The 25,361-nt window shown below is 36.1% G+C and overlaps 1 protein-coding gene across 1 annotated transcript; it reads left to right on the forward strand.

Annotated features, from left to right (window-relative positions):
* The first annotated feature begins 5,725 nt into the window (after window positions 1-5,725).
* On the forward strand, window positions 5,726-23,371 carry CPSF160 (cleavage and polyadenylation specificity factor 160). The gene is made up of 26 exons (XM_086667830.1): window positions 5,726-6,416; window positions 8,204-8,350; window positions 9,018-9,171; window positions 9,715-9,850; window positions 10,095-10,240; window positions 11,130-11,225; window positions 11,343-11,395; window positions 11,689-11,820; window positions 12,437-12,488; window positions 12,606-12,728; window positions 13,409-13,543; window positions 14,483-14,611; window positions 15,885-15,962; window positions 16,830-16,967; window positions 18,056-18,150; window positions 18,303-18,499; window positions 18,895-19,664; window positions 20,079-20,159; window positions 20,248-20,313; window positions 20,414-20,491; window positions 20,841-21,071; window positions 21,209-21,337; window positions 21,425-21,601; window positions 21,900-22,085; window positions 22,355-22,740; window positions 22,883-23,371. The coding sequence occupies exons 1-26, from the start codon at window positions 6,091-6,093 to the stop codon at window positions 22,995-22,997; spliced, it is 4,356 nt and encodes a 1,451-aa protein (XP_086523956.1). The 5' UTR covers window positions 5,726-6,090; the 3' UTR covers window positions 22,998-23,371.
* Window positions 23,372-25,361: the final 1,990 nt, after the last annotated feature.

The following is a 25,361-nucleotide window of genomic DNA, read 5'->3' on the forward strand; positions in this document are numbered from 1 at the left end:
CAATAGACACAAAAAGAAAGATTAGAATAAACACATTTTTGAAATTGTCTTAAGATGGGTCGAGATCTAACTTGAAAAGTAACATGAGAAACCATCTAAAAGCTTCAAAATTTTGGTATCATTTGTTCACTTATGTTTATCCTACTCTTATGAAAGACAACTCAAATATAAAGAGTGTATCTTATTTTTTTTTATTTTGAGAGTGAGTCGTGGAATCTAAGAATTAAGGTTTGAGTGAACAACAAATACCGAAATTCTTGAAATTGTCTTTGTGATCTTGTTCTTCACGCATACTGAAAATCATAACGCACGCTATTTGTAGGTGATCGGGTCTTATAAACCAAACCACATATATCTCTTATATTGTGTGTAATTTTTTTACAATTACTATTATTTATCGAATCCTTTAGATCTTTGCCCACATGAATATATGGAAGGAATTAACTATCATGGATAGTCATACTTCGAAATTGTTGCAAAGCAAAAGAGGATAATCCTACATGAAAACAAATTATCCAAAGCTTAAATGATATTAGTCATTATGATTGATCAAGACAAAAATGCCGTTTAATTAAACGAACAACTTTTCTTTTGTTGCAAAGCACGAACAACTTTTCTTTTTTATCTATTTAATAACTTATTCTTTGAAGTTCATATGGGATTTTTTGTTTTATTATTTCGAAGATGCTATAAGTGCACAGAATTTTTATTTAATGTTTGACATGCTGACTCACTTTCGATAAAAGACAATTTTTTTTTTTTTTCAAAATTTGACTAAAATTTGGATGGTTTGTTAACCGGATGAGTCAACATGTCAAAAATTAAGTAAAAATTCTATGTAGTTATAGCATTTTTGATATTATTTCCTCTTTAAATTCCTCCTAAATCAACATAAAAGATTGATAAACCCTAGACAGTAAGTTTAGATACCTTAAAATAGAACATGTAAAATAGCGAAAGTAGTGACTGTACTTGAGCTATTGAAATTGCTATCGATTTCTCTATCAGAACGGATCTCGAATTACAGTCAATTTCTTTATCAAAAATTGCATCCACCCAATCATTATTGTATTGGTGACTTAAAATGTCTCTCTTCTGAGGTACTTCTATTATGTTTCCTAGTCAATTACTAGGAGTAATATTTTCTGGAGGACTGTTAATAAGGATACATAAACCTCAGTTTGACCTATACCAAATTTACATGGGGATCCACAGTCAAATAAGGTTTTTTGACTTATGATCAAATAAATTGATTTTAGGACCAGAATGGGGCTTTTTATATGTATATTGGGGACAAAGGTGAGATCCATCTTAATCCCATGAAACTCAAATAGGAACATTTACTTTATGGGAAACCCCATAATCTTGGGAGTATGAGACCAAAAGATGACTTTGACCAACAAATTGGAGTAGTTATTTCACTTATTTTAAGAGGGTAATTTTTGGGGGGCTACTATCATCCCATTTTATGAATTTGAATTGCAATAAAATGATTTCAGTGTTCAAAATCAATCCTATGTGCTGCCAGGAGAAGTATTATGCCCTTTGTATAGGAATAGAACTCCAGTGACCCACTTTAAAACTGTGTAGTCTTGAACTATTAAAGTTTACAATATCATTAGAAATCTTTTAAGATGGCAAGCACAATCAGATATTACATTATCATAGTCTCTGCTACTATTCTTTCATAAAAAAAAATAGTCTCTGCTACTATTTGATATTAGATGTGCCTTGTAAATCAGTCCCACACTATTGAGAAGATGTGTGATTTACCTCATAAGTGAACAAGCACTAAAAAAACCTGACAATCTATAGTGCAAGCGTGCACACAATATCACTTACCGCGTTTCCCATGGGAGACTCACCCGGTAAAACTTAAAATGTCACATAGAACTTTTAGGTTTATTAAAAATCCATCTCCACTCCAGGGCCGGCCCTGACTTTGTAGTGGCCCGAAGCGAAGTCCAAAAAATGAGGCCCCCTATATTGTACAAATTCAAATTTCACCTTAGACCCTCATGGATCTAGGCCGATCCGGAGCCCATCCTATAAAATCTACGTAGATACCAAACATCTCTTACATCATTCAAAAACGCATACATCATAATTTCTATCAACTTAATTCTAAATCCATACATCGCAATAGTTAGCCAGCAAATATGGGTGCACCTTTCTGTGATGTTAAAATGGGACCAGATGATATTTGGGCGATTTTGTTGTTGGTTTTTCCAGACCAGTCTGACTTTATGCATCAATGACTTAAAAGCATGAGGTAAATCTAATTCTCAAACTAAATGTAGTACTTAAGAAGCGGGATCTACCGTTACATAATATATTTAGAAGTCAAATGAAAACAAAATTCTTAATAACGGAAACAAGATACTTATATGACAATGCATTAATCGCCAATCTCACGGAAAAGAACTCACTTGCAAGGATTGGAAAGGAAGACTCCTCGCACAAGGAAAGATACAAATATGAGACACCAACTTCGCTAAACTCGTCTTCACACACGTAGGACGAAAATTATTAAGTAAAGCTCGAGATATTGTAACTAGCATATTACACACAATAACTACAATGAACACTATTGGAATAAATCTAATGAAATGATGACTAATATTGTAATAGATAATAACATAACTAAACAAAAATCGTAGAGAGATGAACATGGAGATAAGCAGAGAAAGTGGCTTGGAGAGAAAGGAGAGACAAGAAGTGGAGATGGATTGATGGAGTGAGGAGAGCTAGACAAAGAACACTAGTTAAAAAAAAAAGACATGTGTCAAATACCCAATTAGAGAATTTGTTGAAAAAAGTCAAAATCTGGTGGGTCCCATTTGTTAAGAAAGAAGTAAAAGCATAAGAGCGTCTCCAATGCAAAACTCAAAAAAATCTCTATTCGTCCTATTTGTCAAGTTCCAATTGAGATTCTCACTCCTAGGTGTCGAAAAATAGAGATTCTCAATTCTTGTATGTCTCCAATGCAACACTCTAAATTCTTTTATTTTACTTACGTGTCATGGTTATTTTTGTAAAAAAATAAATAGTTATTTAGGAAATATACGGAGACTTGATTTCTATTGACTGAAATTTAAATATTGATGAGTTGGACAATTAGAGATATCTTAAGAGGACACTCTGAAAATAGAGTGTCCTCTTGAGATATCTCTATTCCACTCTCGACACATCATCTTTGAGATCTTAGTTGAGTTTTGCATTGGAGATGATTTTTTAAGAAAAACTCGGAAAATCCTATGTGGCACTCCGAGTTTCTAAGATTGAATTTTGCATTGGAGATGCTCTAAGACCAGCCCAACCTGACCGCTCTCTTTGGATAAAATCCGTGCTGGGCCAGCTTGAAAACTTTAATTGGTAGACTGTACTACAGGCACCCCCTTAAAATGTGGCCCCAAAAATGTGGTGGCCCAAAGCGAGGCGCTTTGGGCCAGGGCCGGGCCTGCTCCACTCGTTAGCTCTATTTAGAACGCCTCGATGTCATGGGAGAAGTGATTTTAGGGATCCTCAAGACAACACTCTAAATTGAACTACTACAAAAAAACACTCTAAATTGAAACGGTCTTCTCGAGGAGTTCCAATTGTCTCAGTCATCACTTTTCATTTCTTGATCGCTAGAGAAATTTTTTTTCCATAACTTCTTAATAACTAACTTCTGTCTATCAAATTAAAATGATAATGCAAAATAAAATGTTCATAATGCAAAAAGGAATAGAAATGTTGACTGCCTATATTAGAAAATATTGAGTGCCTATATTACAGAGAGTTAAGGAATTACTTCAACCCAAACCTGTGAATTGAACCAAATGCGTTTATGTGTTAAACTCGGTCCAACATTGTCTTGGCCCAATTAGCCCATTCCAACTTCCAGTCAGTTGGGATTAGGAAAGTCTAAAGGCGCCCCACTTACAAATGAATCCCCTCGGGTTTTTGAGTTTGTTTTAAATTGATCTTTTACACTTCTTTTTTGAGAAATGTAGAAGCCCGACAAACTTATTGTTTATACCTTTAATAACCCAAATTCACGCTGAACAATTAAAAAAAAAAAAGTCTGACAAATTTGCTGTTTATATCTTTAATAACCCAAATTCACTAACATCATGAATTCCATCTCCTCCATCAAACCGGATACTTTTAGATTATAGATCTTATATCAACACTATCATCCGCTTGGTCAACCAACTTAAATTATGCCTTTAAGAGTTAGGAAATTTGGTCAACCAACTTAAAATATGCTTTTAAGGGTTAGGAAATTAACATTTAAAGGACCATTGTCACTGCTTTGTAAAACTATCAAATAATTCATGTACAACTTTTAAGAGCATCCCTCTCCATGGCACTCCAAAATATAAAAGTGAACAATTTTATCATAAGATTTTGGTTTTTTCTTTGGCCACAACAATGCATTCAATTAGACATGATATCTTGAAAAATAAACTCTCCAAGAGTTAACAAAGTGACCGAACATATTAATAAAGTTCGTAAAAGGACACATGTTGTGCAAACTGCACCCTAAATTCATGTTTTTTTTTGTTAAATTCATGGTTGATATGATAGTTGAAGTCGTGCTGTGGCGTGCTACAAATGGCATGACCATGCTTGGTATGAAGAACGTGTCATGCCGAGGTTTCAGAAAAGAACTTTACTTTTTTTCTTTTTGAGAATTCGACTAGACGTTAGTCGTTACAAGGCATTGATACATCATGAAGATGTAATAAGCACGACAATTGCCTAATTTAAACAAAAAATGAAAGAGGCTTACAACCCAATAATAAAGGCCTAAAGCCCGATCAATTATTACATTATTTATAGCTTAAATTACATAGGATAATCTTGATGACAAACTGCTTCCACGGAGACTCGATCTCACAACCTCATGGACATAAGAGGGGTGTCCAACCGCTACACCAAAGATTGGTGAACAAAACTTTACTTATTGTTATCAACTATTTGACATATCATATACTTCAAGTAAATGCATATAAATAATTTCAAAATTAAAAGGACCAACTTTTTGTGAATATACTTCTCTTTATTTATGTGGAAAAAAAATTGCATCGGTATAATTTCGGCACGTTCAACTAGGTTGACCTCGACCTAACAATCTGTCTATCATTAACTGTATAAAAATCGCAAAAATGAACAACCCAAGATCTGATTTTTGGGTCAAACGTCTTTGCATTTTGGGCACAGATGGTTCGTATTTGGAATGACATGAGGTGTTCTGTACCCAAATTTGGAACCGAACGACCAGTGTGGTTTTGTGATCTGCCTGACGTGCCATGTTGGGGCTGATGTAAGTGTGGAATTTCTGCAAAGGGCCTGCTACTTGGACACATCTTGTCGTGTCGGGTCTAACCAAAATTTAGGCCAACACGACCCGACTCGCACCACTAGGTAGATAGATATTATATTAGGGATGGGCAACGGTCGGTTTTTTTTTTTTCAGTTTTGACTTGAGCCGAAACCGAAGCAATAAGTGACGGTTTGACTAAATCGTCGGCCGAAGCCCAACCAGTTATTCGGGTAGTCGACATGGTTCGACCCGGTTTCATTTGGCTCGGTTGAGTTCGGTTAATCGCTTTAACCAAACACTATAATGTGTTATTAAATCATTATTAACTTAAAAGATAATAAATACTATAATGTGAAACTTAGTACTAAAGTTTAGTATTTATTATTTAGTATGATAAATCTCTTAAGGTTCGGTCTGTTCGGCTTGACGGGTTTTTAGAAACCCAAACCAAAGCCAAACCAAACCGATTTGGGTGGCTCGAAAAATCGGCCGAATCAAGTCGAACAGTTATGGGTTCGGCTAAAAAACCAATGGGTCCGGTTCAATTTGGTTTTGTTCCGTTTTTGCTCACCGGTAAATTATACTACCACAAGCCCAATTTTCACAGGACACCAACATTAGAGGGTCAAGGGGTTTTAAGAAGGTTTTGACAGAAGCAGAACTACAGTGTTTTCCGATGCCCTAGGTTTTGTTCATCTTTCCTCTAATTCCTCTTTCGTTCTTCACTGATAATCATATTTTTATACATCTGAGAGTTTAAACCTAAATTCCCAAAAATGAGTTTCGCGGCATTCAAGATGATGCATTGGCCTACTGGAATAGAGAACTGTGCTTCAGGATTCATCACTCATTCTGCTGTAGATTCTGCTCCTCAAATTTCTCAAATTCAAAGTGATGATCTTGAATCAGAATGGCCATCAAGGAAGGGAATTGGTCCGATACCTAACCTTATTGTGACTTCTGCTAACATTCTTGAGGTTTATGCTGTTAGAGTATACGAAGAAGATGTTAATAGAGGCACTAAGCCTCCCTCTGAAGCCAAACGTGGTGGTTCCATGGCTGGATTATCTGGTGCTTGCCTTGAACTTGTCTGTCATTACAAGTATGTTTTTTTTCTCTCTAGTTTAATTTATACATACATTGTTAAATTTCATGACTTCCACTCCCGAACAACACTTAACCTAAGATTAGAAATATAAAAAGTTTGAATTTTGTTTATAGAGTTGATGATGGAAATAGGAGAATTATGTAGACAAGAATAATTTGTTCTTCTAAAGCATGTGAAATATAAGAATCTATAGCAAAGCACCAAGGAAGACCCCTTTCACAATTCGGTTGATTTGTTAGATAACCCCATCGGAAATGCTTGGCCTACCAAATTTCTTCCATGAAACAAGCTCTAACTGATCTGGTAGCTGAATTTTTGACGATACGGGGTTTCTCTTTCACCATTAACTTCATATGGGCAAGGGCGGATTGAGGGAGGGGGAGAGTCCGCTCCTCCCGAGTTCCCCATTTTCTTTTAGTAGTAGTTGTAATAAAAAAAAATCATGTGTCATATATATGTAATAATTTATCCTAAAATGAGTGATAGCTTTGTGGCTTTTGGTGTAGTTGAGGGTTTGAGGCCTAAGATGTCCTAGGGTCAAATCCTTTCACTTACTTTTTTGTTTTCTCTAGGGAGTTTCTAGGGTTATGATGCTTACCCCTTTCTATGCCCATTTAGGTTGGGTTTCACATACAAAAAAGGGTCTAAGGGTCATTGTTATTCTTCTTCCCTTTGTTTAACTCTTTTCCTTTTCTTGTGTATTTATCTCTGGTTGCTTGTTTCTAAATATTTTGTTTTCTCGGTCGATTATCATCACAATTTGTTTAACTTTCAATTATATATGTTTCTAAGTAACTTGATTTTAAATAAAATGTTTTTATGTTGATAACTTTTCTTAATATATTCGTTCAAAGTTTCAAAAAGAAAATCGATTTTTTCATTCTTACCGTGTTAACTTATGATCAGCCATGCCTGACGTAAAATCTCGGATCTGCCTTGATTTGATATACATCCATAATACTCTATATTATATAACATATTTGTGTTGATAACTTTTCTTTTGTTAATTATTGTGTTTGCAATTATTTTCGTTTGATATATAACTTCGCTCCCCCTGAGTCCAAATCCTGATCCACCACCGCATGTCGGAGTTTTTCTGTGGAGGAATGTGGGCCTAACTCGAATTTGTTATGTTACATACACTTATACACATTGAAGGCTAAATACTTGTTTAATGCAAATGTTGGTACATCGATGTGAAAGTGTTGTGGCATAAAAAGGAACATGCTTCATCGAGGTTATCTCTTGGTTGAGGTGCATTTTGAGAGAAATATTTTGTTTACACCAACTCTAAGTAGAAGGTCTGGCCCCTCCAATTGGCTGGATTTTAAGTAGCGGGAAGCATACCATCACAGTTGTCTTGTTCCTTGTTTCGACAGCAGTGAGAGTTTGAAATCTATTCCGACCTTAGACGAGAGTTGCGTTTTTTGTTTTCATTCATTTATTTTACATTTTAGCACATTCCAAAAGCTTATTTACAGTTACATACTATCATATTTAAAACTCAACTCCCACACTGCCACCTACGAGAAGAGAACATTTTAGCACGTTGTATTAGATATGCTCTTTGATGTAAACTTATAGGAGGAAGCATGAAACTGGGTTTACAATTTGGCAAATAATTAGACTTCGACTAGAAGTAATACTTGAATGACTTAATGCCTCCAGTAAACTACTTTTGTTCATAAACTTCAAATAACAAAAAAAAGTATGCCATCTCTCTCTATAGAATTCTTAACTAGGCTCCTTGTATTTAAATCATTCTTTTTGGCTGTTTATAGATTACATGGTAATGTGGAAACAATGGCAGTTTTATCTATGGGAGGGGGTGATAGTTCCAGAAGAAGAGATTCGATAATCCTAGCATTTGAAGATGCAAAAATTTCTGTGCTAGAATTTGATGATTCAATTAATGGCCTTCGTACAAGGTAAGTCATTATTTTTTTCATTTAATTACAAGTGAAGTTTTTTGTCATGTTCGCTTTAGTTTGTCTTCATATTTTGCTTTGTCTTTGAGTAATAGTATCTCTTCAGTGTAAAGAGTAATGGGCTTTCACTTGTATCAGCTAAAATTGTTTTCAGTGTATAGAAGCTTACCTATACATGCTTACACGGCAATGAAGAGTTTTCCCTTACATATGACTAGGAGGAAATTACACAGTGGATTACCAAGGTTCAGATGATACTTCGGATTATGAAGTGCAAAAATGATACACTAGACCAAATATTTAACCTGGTCACTATACGTAATTAGAATGAGGAGAGGTGGGTACATTTCTTGTACTGTTTCCTTCAGGCATAAGGAATAGGATTATGTCAAATTAACCAAAATAATATATTTTCTAGCTGATCTTGCCTTTCTTCAAATTAATACAGTAAAACTTTTTTCAGTGCTATGATCTTAATTTTGTGTTTTGGTTCAAATTGTAATGCCAGTTATTGTCACCAAATTGTCCATCTTTATCAGTTAAGATGCCCTTCTGTAGAAGGGAGTTTTTTGGTCAAAGATTATGTCTATTTTCTGTTAAATATGTTGGTAGAGCTAGCTTCTTTATATTCCGTCCTTAAAACTTGTCGTTACTTTGCTGGCTGCAGTTCTATGCACTGTTTTGAAGGTCCAGAGTGGCACTACTTGAAAAGAGGCCGAGAAACATTTGCTAGAGGTCCTTTAGTAAAGGCTGATCCTCAAGGTCGCTGCAGTGGAGTTCTTGCTTATGGGCTGCAAATGATAGTACTTAAGGCGGCTCAGGTGCTTGTTTTCTCGTTATACTTTTCCATATGGCAAATTATCTTTCAAATTTCATGTTTTCACTGCCTTCCATCTGCTCACATTCATGGGATGGTTCATGTGATCTAATCAAGCTTTCTCTAGCACTAGGTTAGACCGTAAGAGCATCTAGTCTAATCAAGCATTTCGAAATGCCAACAATTCAGTGTTTGTTCAGAATTTCTAACAAGCCATAGCCATGACGATAAATACCTCTCACTATTCTCCTTCGTATTACTACTTAAAAGTACCGGACCGTAATCTGAAAGTTGACCTCTTCCATCAATGCTTAACTGTGCGTCTGATCTAAAGAGGATCATCTCTGTTACTGGCTTAAGATGTTGCTGGAAAAACGTGTCATTGTAGCAATCTTTGCTAATAGAAAATTTTCGTGACAACATGTTAAATTTCTACAGTACGTTGTAGGCTTTAGCTTTTTTCCTGTGAACTTTGAAGTTACTTGTTATGGTTTTATGATCTTGCTCTATTTTCGTTATGTATGATTTTTGATTTTGTGCTTGTTAGGCTGGTTATGGTTTATGTGGAGATGATGATACCAGTGGTTCTGGAGGTACAGTCTCAGCTCGTATAGAGTCATCGTATGTCATAAGTTTGCGTGATTTGGACATGAAACATGTGAAAGATTTCACATTTGTACATGGTAAGGATGACTAGACATACCTCATTATGTACTTTACATCGTAAAATACCCTTTTCATTTCTTGTACAGTTGTACTTAATCATGCTTTGGTAGCTTCCAGGACAAATAATGTCTTTAGCTATGAAGCAGAATAATTGTTAAGAGATCAATCTGTGAAGCTTTGTTTTTTACCCTTTCTTTACGTTTCACAGCTACTATAGTAATAGTTGCACGTAGTCTTGTGTAATTTATGTTTGTGTTTTAGGTTATATTGAACCTGTGATGGTAATCCTTCACGAACGAGAGCTTACTTGGGCTGGGCGTGTGTCATCGAAGCATCACACGTGCATGATTTCTGCTCTCAGTATTAGTACAACTTTGAAGCAGCATCCCCTCATATGGTCTTCTGTTGTAAGTCTTTCTCTCAAAGGTGCCTATCTTTATCTCGAGAACAACTGGCAAAAAGTTACACAATCTATGTCTAAAAAATGAACTGTATTAGAGGATTTAGAGATTAGACCCTTGTTAACTTGGTCAAAGCTATTTACTTCTAGTTGAACTGTAGAAAATTTGATGCATTTGCAGTATCATTTTAATAAGCCGTACAACATAAAATGCATATGGTTTCTATAAATAAAGAAAAAAACAAATGAATACAAAAAGTTGATATCAGGGGTGCCCTTTGGATTTTCCTCCTCTCCTAATAAATGGATGTCAAATGTAACTTTGTTTAGTCCCCTTTTTTTCTGTTTTTCTTTCTATTCTTTTTCCCCCTTGTATCCCTCCTTTCAATGTTAATACAAAGTTTTCAAAAAAAAATAATAAATGGATGTCAAAAAGTAAGTCAACTTACAGAATCCAAAATTCAGATCTTAAGTTGAGACCTTCATATAAGAGCCGTTATTATATTTTGCAAGCCAATTGGAAATATTATTTATAGTCATGACTCGAAATATGTCAAATAAAGTTTTGCCAGAGCCTCATCTGATGTGGTAAGACCTTGGTTTGGTCTGAAGTAACTCATGATACCTGTGGATACATCAACCCAGTGGGGTACTTGCACACAAATTTCTTTTTTTGAAACTTTGAATTAATATAAGAGAAACAAAAGAATGTGGGGCTGTATTTCATTCTCATTTATGCCATGCATGCTTGAGAAAATACTATATTAGGTTATTGAAATAATGAAATATAGAATTGCGCTGATGTCTTTGTGGTGGCTGTTGTTTGCGCTATAAATGGGAACTCTTAATTGACTCACCAACCTTTAATTCTTTATGCCTTTCTATGTTGTTGCCAGAATCTTCCACATGATGCATATAAGCTTCTTGCAGTTCCTTCTCCAATAGGTGGAGTTCTTGTAATTAGTGCAAATGCTATACATTATCAAAGTCAGGTAAGTTCATTTCTGTGTGATTAATGTACTTACTGTTTAGCATGAAGAAGTTATTATGCTAATTTTTAAAGAGTAATTTGATACTGTAACCATATTTCTCTTTACGTGATTATGCAGACAACATCTTGTGCACTTGGCTTGAACCATTTTGCTGTTCCGGTTGATATCAGGTGATTTTCGGCTCCTAGATGCATTTTAATCTGCGTAGGAATTTGTATTTGAGAATGGGCTTTTACAGGATCTGCCAAGACAATGACTATCTGATTTTGTTATTTAAGAAAATAATTATTATTATGGGACACCAATGCTAAGACTGAACATCTGTTCATGATTTATGTTTGATATTACGGTTTCATGTTTGTACTTGTTGCCTGCAACTTGATATTGTGTTCAGGGTGCTTTATGCACTTTAGTAGAATAATACGAAATTGCTAACTTGAGCCCATTTTCGTTGTTATTTTAGTCAGGAATTGCCTCGATCAAGTTTTAATGTGGAGCTTGATGCAGCCAATGCGACATGGTTATCTCATGATGTAGCCATGCTTTCGACAAAAACAGGAGAATTACTATTGCTGACGTTGGCTTATGATGGGCGGTATGTTAACTTTGTGCTGTAATTTCTTTTTGACCATGGCTGTTTTTTTTTTTCTTTTTGGTAATGGATTAAAATTATAATTTAGTGATGCTTATGTATGCTAGAGTTTTGGGATTCAATTGTTGTAGATCATCCCAAGTAAGTCTTCCTTCCATAATCTTATGTTGTAATATGTACATCTAACAAGTGATTTGTGGTGGGGTCGCATTCTGTGTTTCTGGTTCTTGTCTTACTGCAACTCAGAAAGAGAACAAAGCCTTGGATGTCTCATTACTTAAAAAGCATACTATATCTCACAAAATGGTAGCTCATTATAAATCGCTTCTTCTGTATAACTTATGGATCATGAATCTCACTTCCTGATGTGTAATACATTTATTTTTGTTAATGTAGTTAAGGCCTCAGAAGGGCACCTAGTTTGACACAATGTCACTACAAAAGATGTATGCAACTTTTGTTTCTATCTGAATGATCCATGGCTTGTAATAGGCATTTATTTCCCATGTGCACAAAGCCTTCATTTTTTGATTCAATATTGTTGATGCTACAAATTATTCTTAAGAGCTTTCCACTTGTTGTGGTTGATTTATGTGCTTTTGTCTTTGTCCATTTGCAGAGTTGTGCAAAGACTGGAACTTTCAAAGTCTAGAGCTTCAGTTTTGACTTCGGTTGGCTGCATGTGCAGAATTTTGAATCGATTTTTTTTTCTTGAGTTTCCTTCACCCTTCTATCAATTTTTCTAGGGCTAAACTTTTTAATCAATATTTTGTCTACTTATCTTATAGGGCATCACCACAATTGGCAGCTCATTCTTTTTCTTAGCCAGCCGCTTGGGAGACAGTACGCTTGTCCAATATAATTGTGGCTCTGGTTCCTCAACTTCTACTCCTGGTCATCTAAAGGAAGAGGTCAGCCTAAAAACTTGATAGGCTTTTGGTGATCACTAAATTGTTTTGAATTTAGTAATGCAACAGTCTTTAAGCTAGCTATCACTATTAAGTATCGCAATTCCAACTGTCTAAGTCTTTTGCTTCATGCATACTATAATTTTACATTTCTTTTAACACCAAATGGATTATTTACCCTGTCATCGTCCATATTTCTATTATAATTTGTAATTAATGTACCTAAAAGAAATGGTTACTATCTATAATAGGGGAATACCGTAGTGCCTCTATGTGGTAATCGTTTATGTTGCAAACCCTTTGAATACCTATTCTTTGAAGCAAAATATAGATTCAAAATTAGTTTTTTTTTGTAATGGATTATTGGAGTGTATATTTAGTGCTTACTAAACTATAACATTAAGTAGCTGAACTCTATTTAGGTTGTATTGAATTCTGGAAATTGCGAATGGAGACAGTTCTCATGTAAAATATCTTAGAATAATAATCGATAAACCATTTACCTCATTCCCACTGCATCTTAAAGCAAGTGTGAGCCACTATTTTTGTAGAAGATTCAATACTTTAACGCCTATATGTAGGTGACGTCTGACTTAGTTCCTTATTGTATCATGCGTCACTTCCCCCCCATTCCTCTGCTTTGATGGAAGCTGGTAATGGCTTATATTGGCTTTCTGTGTCAGGTTGGAGATATCGAAGGGGATGCTCCCTCAGCAAAGCGATTGCGGCGGTCTTCTTCTGATGCCTCGCAAGATATTGTCAGTGGTGAGGAGCTTCAGTTATATAGTTCAACTCCGAATAACTCAGATTCAGCACAGGTTGAGTACTTGAATGACTATTTCGTTCAGTTACTTTTTTTTTTGAAAAGTTTGAATTGATCTTTAATAGTTCCTTATTGGCTTCATTAGTTCCTTATTGCCTTCATTAGTTCCTTGGTCTATTCTTGATATCTTGGAATTGCTAGGTTCTAATTTGTTTTGAACCTTGTAACTTCAGGCTCATTTTGCTTAGAAAATTGATAAATTATTCATAATTTCATTTACCTTATGAGTTTAAGTTAGTCCCAGAAGTTCTCTTAAAGCTTGGTCCAAAACTAATAGTACGATTGTTTTCTGTGTCCAGTCAGTTTTATTTTACTTAAAAAAAGCAACATGTTTGACTCTCATATGATCATCTTATTCTCCTTTTGCCCCTAAAAGTGTTTGGTAGTCAAATCCACAGAGTCCTTTTCACCTTCTCTTATGTTCTTCGTGTCCAATCCTCTATAAAACTGATGTAGGAGCATGGAAGGCCAAATGGAGCCCAAACTCATAGCAGATTCTGGTTCAGGTTTAGAGGATTATTTTGGATATGTATATCAGTGATTCAGTATATGTCTTTAGTTATTAAATAGAGATCAATACTGATTCGGAGACTATATCTTTTATCGGCTTGTCAGTGTTATCACATAAGCTTATCTTTATCTGTTTATCTTATCTTAGTTTTGTCCTTGTGGTAAGATTGTTAGAGATAAATTGAAAGTTCTACGCACGGTGACTAATCGCGGGCCCATAAATTAGGTGATTATTTTATTTTATTTCAGGGCTTTGATTTTCAATGTTAATCAAACCGTCACTTTGTATTCGTTCAACTAGTAGTGGAAGCTTGGCTGGGTTTATTTTGCCATGGCAAGTCATAGGTTTTACACTAGGTATCCTTAACACATTAGATTTACTTGGTATTTAATATGAACTCTTGTTTCTTATCGATGTTTGCAGAAGAACTTCTCGTTTGCTGTGAGGGATTCATTGATTAATGTGGGTCCTCTGAAGGACTTCTCTTACGGCTTACGGATCAATGCTGACCCAAATGCAGTAGGAATTGCAAAGCAAAGCAACTATGAACTGGTTGGTCTTTATCAAATACTGATTTACTAGTATTATGTGCTTGTGCGTAGGATCACATAGTGGTTCAGCATGCTTTCTGTTTCCATGACTATTTTGTGGTGTTCTTTTAAGTTGAAATAAATCTCCGTACAGTCTTAGTGGTATTATTTAGGGATGAGGCAAAATGTGCTGGACATGCTAAACCAAACTGGACAAAACTTTATAAAGAACCAAAATATAGCTAAATCATTTTGGTTTGGTGTTGGCTCAAATATTTTAGAGTTAGGCCAAACTAAAAGAACGATCCTGCGTTATATTATTATAAAATGGTAAATTTTAGTTTATATGGACTATCGGAGCAGATCCTGGAGCCAAGCCTAATCAACTCTATTTGGAAGAAGGCAATCCCCCAAGAATAGGTTTCCTAATGTGGGCAGTAGTGTTGAATAAAATCCCGACACTAGAGAACCTGAAGCATAGAGGCTTCTTGTTCCCAAGTAGATGCATCATGTGTGATGCAAAGAAGAATCTTCAGATCATTTGTTCCTTAGGTGTAAAGCGGCTTCTACCCTATGGGACTACTTCACCAGATCTTTGAGTATTCAGTGGTGGAAGCCTAACAACATTAGTCTGATGGTGAATCAATGGGAAGGCTTATGGAAAAGGAAAAACAGAAAAATGGTTTGGTGTTTAGTTCCGGCAGCCATCATTTGGAATATTTGGAAGGATAGAAATAACAAGATCTTCAAGGAGGAGAACCTATCGACCTCGGTGAATATCGAAGATATTATAGGAACGATTTTCCTTTGGGTAAAAAATTTGGAGTCTTTTAAACATTTGTCTTTTAATGATTTGTTTTGAAATGGGAAGTTTGGATGATGTGAGAAGTCTGTTTTTCATATGATTCCTTTTCCCTCTATTTTTTTTTTTTTCTTGCTTGTACAGTCCGTTCTTCTTTAATATATTCATTCAAGTTTTCAAAAAAAAAGATGGACTATCTGAGCAGTTTCAGTGAACATTCATAATTCATCACAAAAATAAGTCAACTGCAAGTTTCATAATTATGTGCATTTTTGTAAGTATAGATGCTAGCGGTAGATTGAAAAGTGCAATTTAATCAAGTTCTCATTGTTCCGCGTGAAATATCAGTAATGTTTATTGTGATTAAACAATATGGTTTTTTTTACCAATCGACTTAACCAAACCAAGCTAGACCAGAGCAAATTGGTTAAAGCTTTGGCCTGCTCAATTGACTAGTTCTCACGCTTACTGTTATTATCATATTCTTTTTCAGGTTTGCTGCTCTGGTCATGGAAAAAATGGTGCTCTCTGTGTCCTTCAGCAGTCAATTCGGCCAGAACTAATAACTGAGGTGAGGTCCAGTTTTATTCTTCGTGTTCATTTGCATTCAAGAATGCTTTTACCAATCACTTCAATAGTCACTTGAACGGGTATATGTGGGATTTCTTTTACATGCATCGTGTGTCTTTATACCAAACTGAGTGAGGTCTGAAATTCTACTCTGATTTAATGTCATTTTTGATTAAGTTCCAACTTCCAACAATCGATTTACTTAATTTCTTTTAATAATGGTTTATACAAGTTTCTTTAAAGTTTAAGGTAAAAAGGGACCTAATAACAAAGACAGTAACACATTGTCGTACCAATGTGCCCACCTTTTAGTCTGTATATGCTGTTTCATCCCGCACTTTGGTACAGGTATCTTATATTGATACCTTTACATGTCCCCATGTAACATACATTTAAATCCTAGAAGCATGTAGTGTACCTAACAATCTGTTTTAGTGATGTAAGAGGACATGATTGTGTTACTTTTGTATATGTAACTGAAGCTCAATATGGTTTTCTTCTGATTAGTTATGGTAAAGAGTTCTGATTATGTTAGACGACAACCTAGGCCCTGCCCCTACATAGGCATCACGGATCTTGGTTAGGGCCATTAGATAATGTGCTAACCTTTGTACACAGATTCATGATTCATTCAAACTTTTCAGAAGAAAATATTTGGTAGCTTTTACCTCCAGGTCTACTTCTTGGCAGCTACATTTACTTGCTTATTAGGTTATAATGTGATACTGATATGCTTATAATTCTTGTGTGGTGGTTTTATCTAGTTTTGTTTTTTGTGCTACTGAATGCATTTAAGGGAAGTGGTGGAGTGGGAGGTATTACATGCGTGACAGTTACACTGTATTGTTTTAAATGAGTATTGAAACAGGTTGAGTTGCCGGGATGTAAAGGAATCTGGACTGTGTACCACAAGAGCACACGTGGTCATAATGCGGAGTCTTCGAAAGCATCTGAAGATGATGAGTATCATGCATATTTGATTATAAGTCTCGAGTCGCGAACAATGGTAATTCCTTTAATATTTAGAGGTGGACCTTCATGTATGTGTATTCTTCTTAAATGAATGTTTATGTTCTAGTTTTGTACTACATCAGCATATAGGTAATTTGATGGTTGGATTGGATGATGACTGACCATTATGACGTTTGCAATTTTGATTGAAGAGCTTTGCTCATAAATTTAAAAGGATTTGAAGTTGTCTAGTAGGAAGGAAATTGGTTGTTGATAGGATAACGATCATTACATATTGTCCTAAACACCTACTTAAGAGTCCGGACTCTGGAAAACTAAACTGAGACTTCTCGAAGGAGATGCTAACCTAGCTCATATGCTTACAGCAATGACGCGAGTGGTGAAATTTACATTTGATATATTAATATAGAGAATATGGAAGATGATAAATTTAAATGGTTACAATATAATTGAAGAGTTAGCAGAGTAAGTTGTACTAGAGGTGAAGCATGCATGATGAAGAGCATCTTAGATGGATCGCTTTTGCCTCTTCCCTTTTTGGGATAGGCTTGCTTGTATTGTTTTCTTCGTTTTAATATAATCATTCCCCTTCTATTAAAAAAAGGCGAGAGTGGAAATAAGGCGGCACGAAGGCACAAATTGAAATGTAGCCAGGACACAACACCAAGGTATAAGCCTTGAGTCGGTTCGTTTAGACTTTAGAGTTTCTGTAGCTTTGTGGCGTTAAACCCACAGAAAACATAGAAAAACCAGCAAGAATCAACAACCTAAATATTGGAAAGAAATTATAAATCAAGCCAATGTTGAGGAGTTAGCATCTATGCTCAAAGTGTCAAATAGCACTGAGGTAAGCCTTGTAGCACATCCCTCGCGACCTATTCACACATATACATAGGGTATCGTGCAATATAAAAGAGTTCTTTCTACTTTTTCCTCCAAGTCTCCGATGGGTATCACCTTTTTGTATATTGGATATTGCCTCTTTACACTCTTCCATTGCAGCTCTAAAACTTTTAAGTTTGCAAAAGCTTCTTTCTTCTCATAATCTCCTCCGTTCTTTACATTCTGTTTTGCCTTTTTGTTTGTTTCATTAACCATCATCACTTTAACCATCATGCCTAGGTTCTTGAGACAGCTGATCTTTTGGGGGAGGTTACAGAAAGTGTGGATTACTATGTTCAAGGTAGTACTATTGCCGCAGGGAATTTATTTGGAAGGTGAAGGTTTTTCTTACTTCGTTTATTTTTATCTTTAGGGCGGGAAAGTCACAATTAAGTAACTTCTGAAAATAAAGTGTCGATGATTTGTGGAAAAGTGATGTGATGATTCAGGTGAGTGCTTTCGTAATTTTCTTTTGTGTTCCCTACAGGCGCCGAGTTATCCAGGTTTATGCTCGTGGTGCTCGCGTTCTTGATGGATCTTATATGACTCAGGACCTAAACTTTGGGGCTCCTAATTCTGAAACAACGTCAGCTTCTGAGAGTTCAGTTGTGTCATCTGTCTCTATAGCTGATCCCTACGTATTACTAAGAATGACTGATGGAAGTATCCAGCTTCTTATTGGAGGTATAACCGTACAACATCTACCCTTCTGGATATGTAGTGTAATGGTTAGTTTGTTGGGTAACATGCTTTAAGTTGTTGATGCATATTGCTACTTGTCTTTGTCTTGGCTCATAACTAATTATTATGATTTTTTAGCAAAGGTGCTGACAGACAATCTCTCGTTTCTTTTTATTTCTTATATTAGTTCATGTAAGAATATTTTATGGAAATATCCACGCACATGCCTTGACGTTTACAAACGATTATTCTGAGCTTGCAATAGCTTAATGAGTTCCTAACGGAATGATAATATTATAATAAGCTGTACAATGTTCCACTGTCAGACGATTCTATTTTGCTGCTCTTATGTACACCTACGAATCATATCAACTGGTTTCTTGTTGCATTATTTGCAGATCCCTCCTCATGCACAGTCGCAGTTAGTGCACCTGCAGTTTTTGAGAACTCAAAGGAACCAGTTTCCACCTGTACGCTTTATCACGATAGAGGACCTGAACCATGGCTGCGCAAGACAAGTACTGATGCTTGGCTTTCTACTGGAGTGGGTGAGGCCATTGATGGTACTGATGGTGCACAGCAAGATCAGGGTGATATTTACTGTGTGGTTTGTTATGAAAGTGGCACCCTTGAAATTTTTGATGTTCCTAGTTTCAAATGTGTTTTCTCGGTCGAGAAATTTGTATCTGGAAAGACTCACCTAGTTGATACCGTTATTGAGGAAACTTTGAAGGATTCACAGAAGACGACAAACCGAAATCCTGAAGAAGCGCAGATCAAGAAAGAAGGAGCTCAGAACATGAAGGTTGTGGAGTTGGCCATGCAAAGGTGGTCAGGCCAGCATACCCGTCCATTTCTTTTTGGAATGTTATCTGATGGGACAATGCTTTGTTATCATGCTTATCTATATGAGGGGGAAAATACACCAAAAAATGATGCAGTTTCAGGAAATGCTGATCTCAGCAGTATAAGTACTTCAAGGCTTAGAAATTTGAGATTTGCTCGTGTTCCACTTGAAACATATACAAGGGAAGAGGTTTCAACTGCGGGTCCGTGTAAAAGAATTACTTTTTTCAAGAATGTTGGTGGTCATCAAGGTCTATTCCTGTCTGGGTCCAGACCAGCTTGGTTTATGATGTGCAGAGAACGACTACGTGTCCACCCTCAGGTAAGCAAATTGGCCTTCCTGGGAAAAAGTGAAAAACTAACAAGTAAGGCTGTCTAGCAAACAGAAAACCACAAAACGGAAACCATCTTATTTATGTTTGTGTATTTAGCTATTTACTAACTTTTACCTATAACGAATTCCACTTTAAGTATTTCACAAATTAAACAAGAGATTTGTAAATCTCTGGGCACTAACACGAAGGGATGCGCTTACACTCCACACATTGTAAATATCTTCGCTTATTAGTTTTCTTGTTCTTCAGAGTCTGCCTTCGATATTATTGATTGTTGTCCACCTTAGGTCCCCCTGAGCAATCATATCTTTCATAAGTAGTTCTTTCGCTATCCGGGAGACACTGAAATATGTCTAATGTATTATACTGGAGGTACTTACTTCTCATTATTCTTCTTGCAGCTTTGTGATGGTTCCGTGGTGGCCTTTGCTGTTCTGCATAACGTGAACTGCAATCACGGACTTATATATGTCACTTCCCAGGTAGTTCAGCTGTTTCTATCTCTTTTACCTCTAATTATGCAATAAATGAACTTTTGCATCAATCGTTCTAATATTAGAATTTTTGTAGGGTTTTCTCAAAATTTGCCAACTACCATCTGTATCAAACTATGACAACTACTGGCCTGTACAAAAGGTGGGTGGTTAAATTTCACTCTTCTTATTTTCGCTGTTCTTGCTCTTGATAGAAAATTCTTGGCATCAATATTGTCATTAAGTACATGTGCTTTTGTCAGATTCCTTTGAAGGGCACTCCACATCAAGTGACCTACTTTGCAGAAAAGAATTTGTATCCCCTTATAGTTTCTGTTCCTGTAAGTTGACTTTCTTGATTATTTTATCGAAGTAATACGTAGCTTCCTAATTTTACTGTAGTTGTGCAAATAGTAATATGGTTAATAAACTGAACTTTTGCACTCCAAGCGATTACTGAGTCTGGTCTGTGGAGGAACTCCCTGGTTGACCCACAGTTCCGTGGAATTACATGGTTATGCCTGCCTATGACAGTTTGATTTGTACAGTAGATAATTGTAAACATGGTTTATGGGCTAACTGATGATTTCATTGGTTCAGTTTTTCATGGTAGAACTAAGTGGGGGACGTTAGGCCTTTAGAAGAAGTATTGCATTGTATTTTCCGTTGACTATAAACCTCTTTCTGCAGGTTGTTAAGCCCCTAAATCAAGTTCTGTCATCTCTTGTTGATCAAGAAGCTGGCCATCAAATTGAGCACGATAACTTAGGTCCTGACGACCCTCAGAGGACTTACACTTTGGAGGAGTTTGAGGTACGGATCTTGGAACCAGAAAAATCTGGTGGTCCCTGGCAGACGAGAGCTACAATTCCAATGCAAAATTCTGAAAATGCACTAACTGTGCGGATGGTCACGTTGTTTGTGAGTTTTTCCTGACTATCATTTGCAACATAATGTTTCGTTGTTTTTACTATATTATCAGATGAAATGAGCAATAAATAGAACATTAGTTGCATTTTGTCTAGGAAATACTTTATCTATTTTGTGCTTCATTTCAGAATACCACAACGAAAGAAAATGAGACACTTCTGGCCATTGGGACTGCTTATGTGCAAGGAGAAGATGTAGCTGCAAGAGGACGTGTACTTCTGTTCGCCATTGGAAAAAGTGACAACCCTCAAAATCTGGTAACAGTGTGGACATCTTCTTTCGATCTAATGCTTAATTTTCCCATGAATTGATTATTTATCTGTTCTCTTTTCTAATATGTCCAGGTTACAGAGGTTTACTCGAAGGAACTGAAGGGGGCTATATCTGCATTAGCATCACTTCAAGGTCATTTATTGATAGCTTCTGGTCCTAAGGTCATCTTACACAATTGGACTGGTACTGAGTTGAACGGGATTGCGTTTTATGATGCTCCCCCTCTGTATGTTGTGAGCTTAAATATAGTAAGTTTATTATCTCTCACACTCTGTGAATATGTTTATTTTATGCGTAGACCACAATCTTTACTCTTATATTCAAATGACTTCAAAAGTTTAGAGCTTTACACGTATCAACTAACTCCGGTATTGGCATGGGATCGGCCAATACCAAATACTTAGCTTGTACTGTTACTGTTTCACTTCCGATTAGGATTTAAAATGTGCTATTTGGTAAATTGAACAAACTATCTCTTTATCGCAATTATATTAAGATTTTTTAAGCTAGTAGTATTGGTTACGACCATGTTAAATACTGTTGCAGGTTAAGAATTTTATCCTGCTTGGGGATATTCATAAAAGCATATACTTTCTAAGTTGGAAGGAACAAGGGGCCCAACTGAGCTTACTTGCCAAGGATTTTGGGGCACTTGATTGTTTCAGCACCGAGTTTTTGATAGATGGAACTTCTTTAAGTCTTGTCGTATCAGATGAGCAGAAGAATGTTCAGGTCAGCACTTGTTCCTAACATCTTTTATTCAATTATTGGAAACAGAAACCATATTTCTATATATTTCTTCAACTGTTCATCGTGACAAAACATGTTCCATTTATTAGTGGCTTGGAAAATGGTAAACAGTGTGATAATCAAAGAAATGTTCCTTGCATGTTTGTGAATCAAAGCTTAGATCCTTGAAATGCTTAAATTCATTGTCGAACTTTATAACGTTTGTATCTTTTCTTTCCTTCTTATCCCTCTATATTTTATTTTTCATACAGATCTTTTATTACGCACCAAAGATGTCAGAGAGCTGGAAAGGGCAGAAACTTCTATCCAGAGCTGAGTTTCATATAGGGGCTCATGTGACAAAGTTTATGAGGTTGCAGATGTTACCTACGTCTGCTGATCGAACCAGTACAGCTCCAGGTTCTGACAAAACAAATCGATTTGCCCTATTATTTGGTACCCTTGATGGAAGTATTGGCTGTGTTGCACCTCTCGATGAGCTTACCTTCCGTCGTCTTCAAGCTCTTCAGAAAAAGCTAGTTGATGCAGTTCCTCATATGGCTGGACTAAACCCTAGAGCTTTTCGTAAATTTCGCTCGAACGGGAAGGCTCATAAGGCTGTCCCTGACAATATGATAGATTGTGAGCTGCTCAGTCAGTAAGTACCTCGCTCTCTCTTGTAGCATATTTACGCGTAGAAAAGTCATCCTTTTAATTTTTGGCTGTAGTGAAAAAGACCCTCAAAGTATTTCTATCAAAAAATATAAGATCTTAACTTAATATTTGTTATTTTACGACAGTTATGACATGCTAGCATTGGAGGAGCAACTTGAAATAGCTCACCTGATTGGAACCACGAGGGAACAAATCTTGACGAACTTGAACGACCTCACTCTCGGCACAAGCTTCTTATGAGAATATACATACTTTCCCATCTCTTCCCAGTCACAATTTCAACGCCATTTGACGATGTAAGTTTACCCTCCGGTTTACCTTAGTTCAATCTTCAAACAAGGTAGTTTTAAAATTTGATCAATCAAACAGTATCTGTTTGAAGATTTAGAAGTCAGTCTATTTATGGTGTCTCTTTGTTGTAGAGTTGGCTTTTTCTGTGGTTGAGAAACATGCCACAGTATCCGTATCGTGCCCATTAGACGGGACCATAAGTAGAAGGTTTACTTAGGAGTAGCCAAATTAGGTCTACTAGATAACATTGTGTAACAGACTAACAGTTACTGTACTGTGTACTTTTTTTCGACAATCGTGAAATAATATTACCGTTAAAACTAGTGCTTGTTGTTGTACCAAATTCTTTCTTTTACCACAAATGGTTTTATAAGTGCGATAATCGGCATCAGACTGGGGGTAAGAAAGGTCCTTGTTGTATTCCTTCCTTTAGATCTGAAGGTGCGAAAATGAGCAGCAAATATTGCATGCTTAGAGGCCCCTATTGCTATTATGGGGCACTACTATATTTATATGTATATATGTTCTTTTATCTGTATAGGTATCTGCAGGGACTACACTTGCAAAGCCAAAGGACATCTTTATTTCCACAAAAGAAAGGACATGGCTAGTTCAAGCCAAGTAACTTCACATCAAGGTCCCTATGCTTGGTCCAGGCCGCGGGCTAGTCTAGCCTGTCTTATGCTAGTTAGGCCCATTTTTAAATGGTTTGGGCTCGGGTGGCCTGTTATTACACCACTACCACCAATGGAGATCCCTTTGTGGGGGGCAGTGGGGCACTATAAATGAAAAAAGATAATGAGAGGCCAAGCTAAAAAGAGTGAAAGGGACAAGTTCAACCCCATTGAAATGTACCAAGTGGAGAAATAACTAATTGTCCAAACAGGTTGTCAAATATTTCGTGTGAGATGATTATATCCGTAGCGTCTCAATCTCTGCTTATGATACCTAAAGCCAAACCCATGGGTCTATTATTGACGAATACTTGACGAGTCTATCCAAAAGGTCTCAATATTTAATAAACTTGATCATGCATTGATAAGCTATGCATTGAAAATTCTTTCAATTAATGTGGGAATTACAATCTCCCACCCTTGAAGATAAGTTATGCACGACAATAACATTAGTAATGTTCCAAATTGTAGACGGTGGATATTGTCTTCACTTTTGACACTTAGATCTAAGCATGTGTACAGAGTTTTGTTCCAAGTGATGTGGGACAACCAAAGTGTCAAAAATGTATCCTTTTTTTTTTTTTGAGAAAAAAAAGTAATGTTAATGTTTGTAATCGCCTAGTTCAAAATTAATTGGCAATGAGGAAGAAGATTTCTTCTTGGTTATTAAAGGTGGGCAATATATGGACAATCAAATATTTTATGTGGACAACAAATTTACGTGGACAAACGAAAAAATTAGATGGACAACAATTTTTAGAGGGACATCACTCTAATATATTTGACTCACGCCCTCCAAGAATTTGAATTTTTACTTTTGTCCCATTTTTTCTGCCACAAACCCTAAGAAAGACCTTCGACTTCTTCTTCTTCAATGGTGGAACACCAAACGGCATGGCAGGAGAAGAACTAGTAAGATCATGGGAGGAAGGTCAATGAGATTTCTAATAACCATGGATTTGTTTACAAGAGAAGGAAAACGAGTAACATAAAAGAAATTTCCACCATAGCCAGTGGGTCTGTTTGTTGATTCAGAGACGGAGGCAAGATGGTAGAAAAGAAATCAGAGGAAGAAGATATTATTAGAGCTGGAAGATCATATGAGCGAGATTTTTCAGTGCGAATATGTAATTCCATACCATTACTGTCCTCTATTAAGTTCTTAGTAGCTCTTTAATTACTTCTTTTTACTGTTGGCAGATAACTTATATGAACTCTAAAGTTCTATTAATCAAATACCTAGATGAAATGAAGTGCTGTAGTATTTGCCCATCATTGAGTACTAAAGTCCTTAATAGAAAGCAATAAAAGACCACCAAAATCAACAATTAAAACCTTCTTCATCATCAGTAATGAATGAGAAGGAGAAGCGGACAGAATCTTCATTTGGGACTTTCATCACTGACCTAGTATTGCAATTTTGTCTTTTTACTTCTTAGGGTTTGTATCTGGTTCTATTTTATCTCTTTTGCTTAGATTTTTAAAAATACTTAGAGAGAGAGAGATAATTAGATAGAGTTTCATCTTCATCAAGAGTAGCTCAACATCAAGGTGCTTCTTAGGACTTTAGGGAGGACGAAGAAGAAGAATGGCAAAATTAGTTTCTTCTTTTAATCTAAAGTATTATATTTGTCTATGA

This window comes from Eschscholzia californica, unplaced genomic scaffold (assembly GCF_041429995.1).
Source record: "Eschscholzia californica isolate CP2 unplaced genomic scaffold, dmEscCali1.0.p SCAF_3, whole genome shotgun sequence".
Classification (NCBI taxonomy): domain Eukaryota; kingdom Viridiplantae; phylum Streptophyta; class Magnoliopsida; order Ranunculales; family Papaveraceae; genus Eschscholzia; species Eschscholzia californica.

Bases quoted from the DNA above. Each gene is read 5' to 3' on its own strand.
- CPSF160 (XM_086667830.1), top strand. From the start codon at position 6,091: ATGAGTTTCGCGGCATTCAAGATGATGCATTGGCCTACTGGAATAGAG. The intron at 13,544-14,482 runs GTTGAGTACTTG...CGATGTTTGCAG, and splicing joins ATAACTCAGATTCAGCACAG to AAGAACTTCTCGTTTGCTGT. The intron at 22,086-22,354 runs GTCAGCACTTGT...TTTTTCATACAG, and splicing joins ATGAGCAGAAGAATGTTCAG to ATCTTTTATTACGCACCAAA.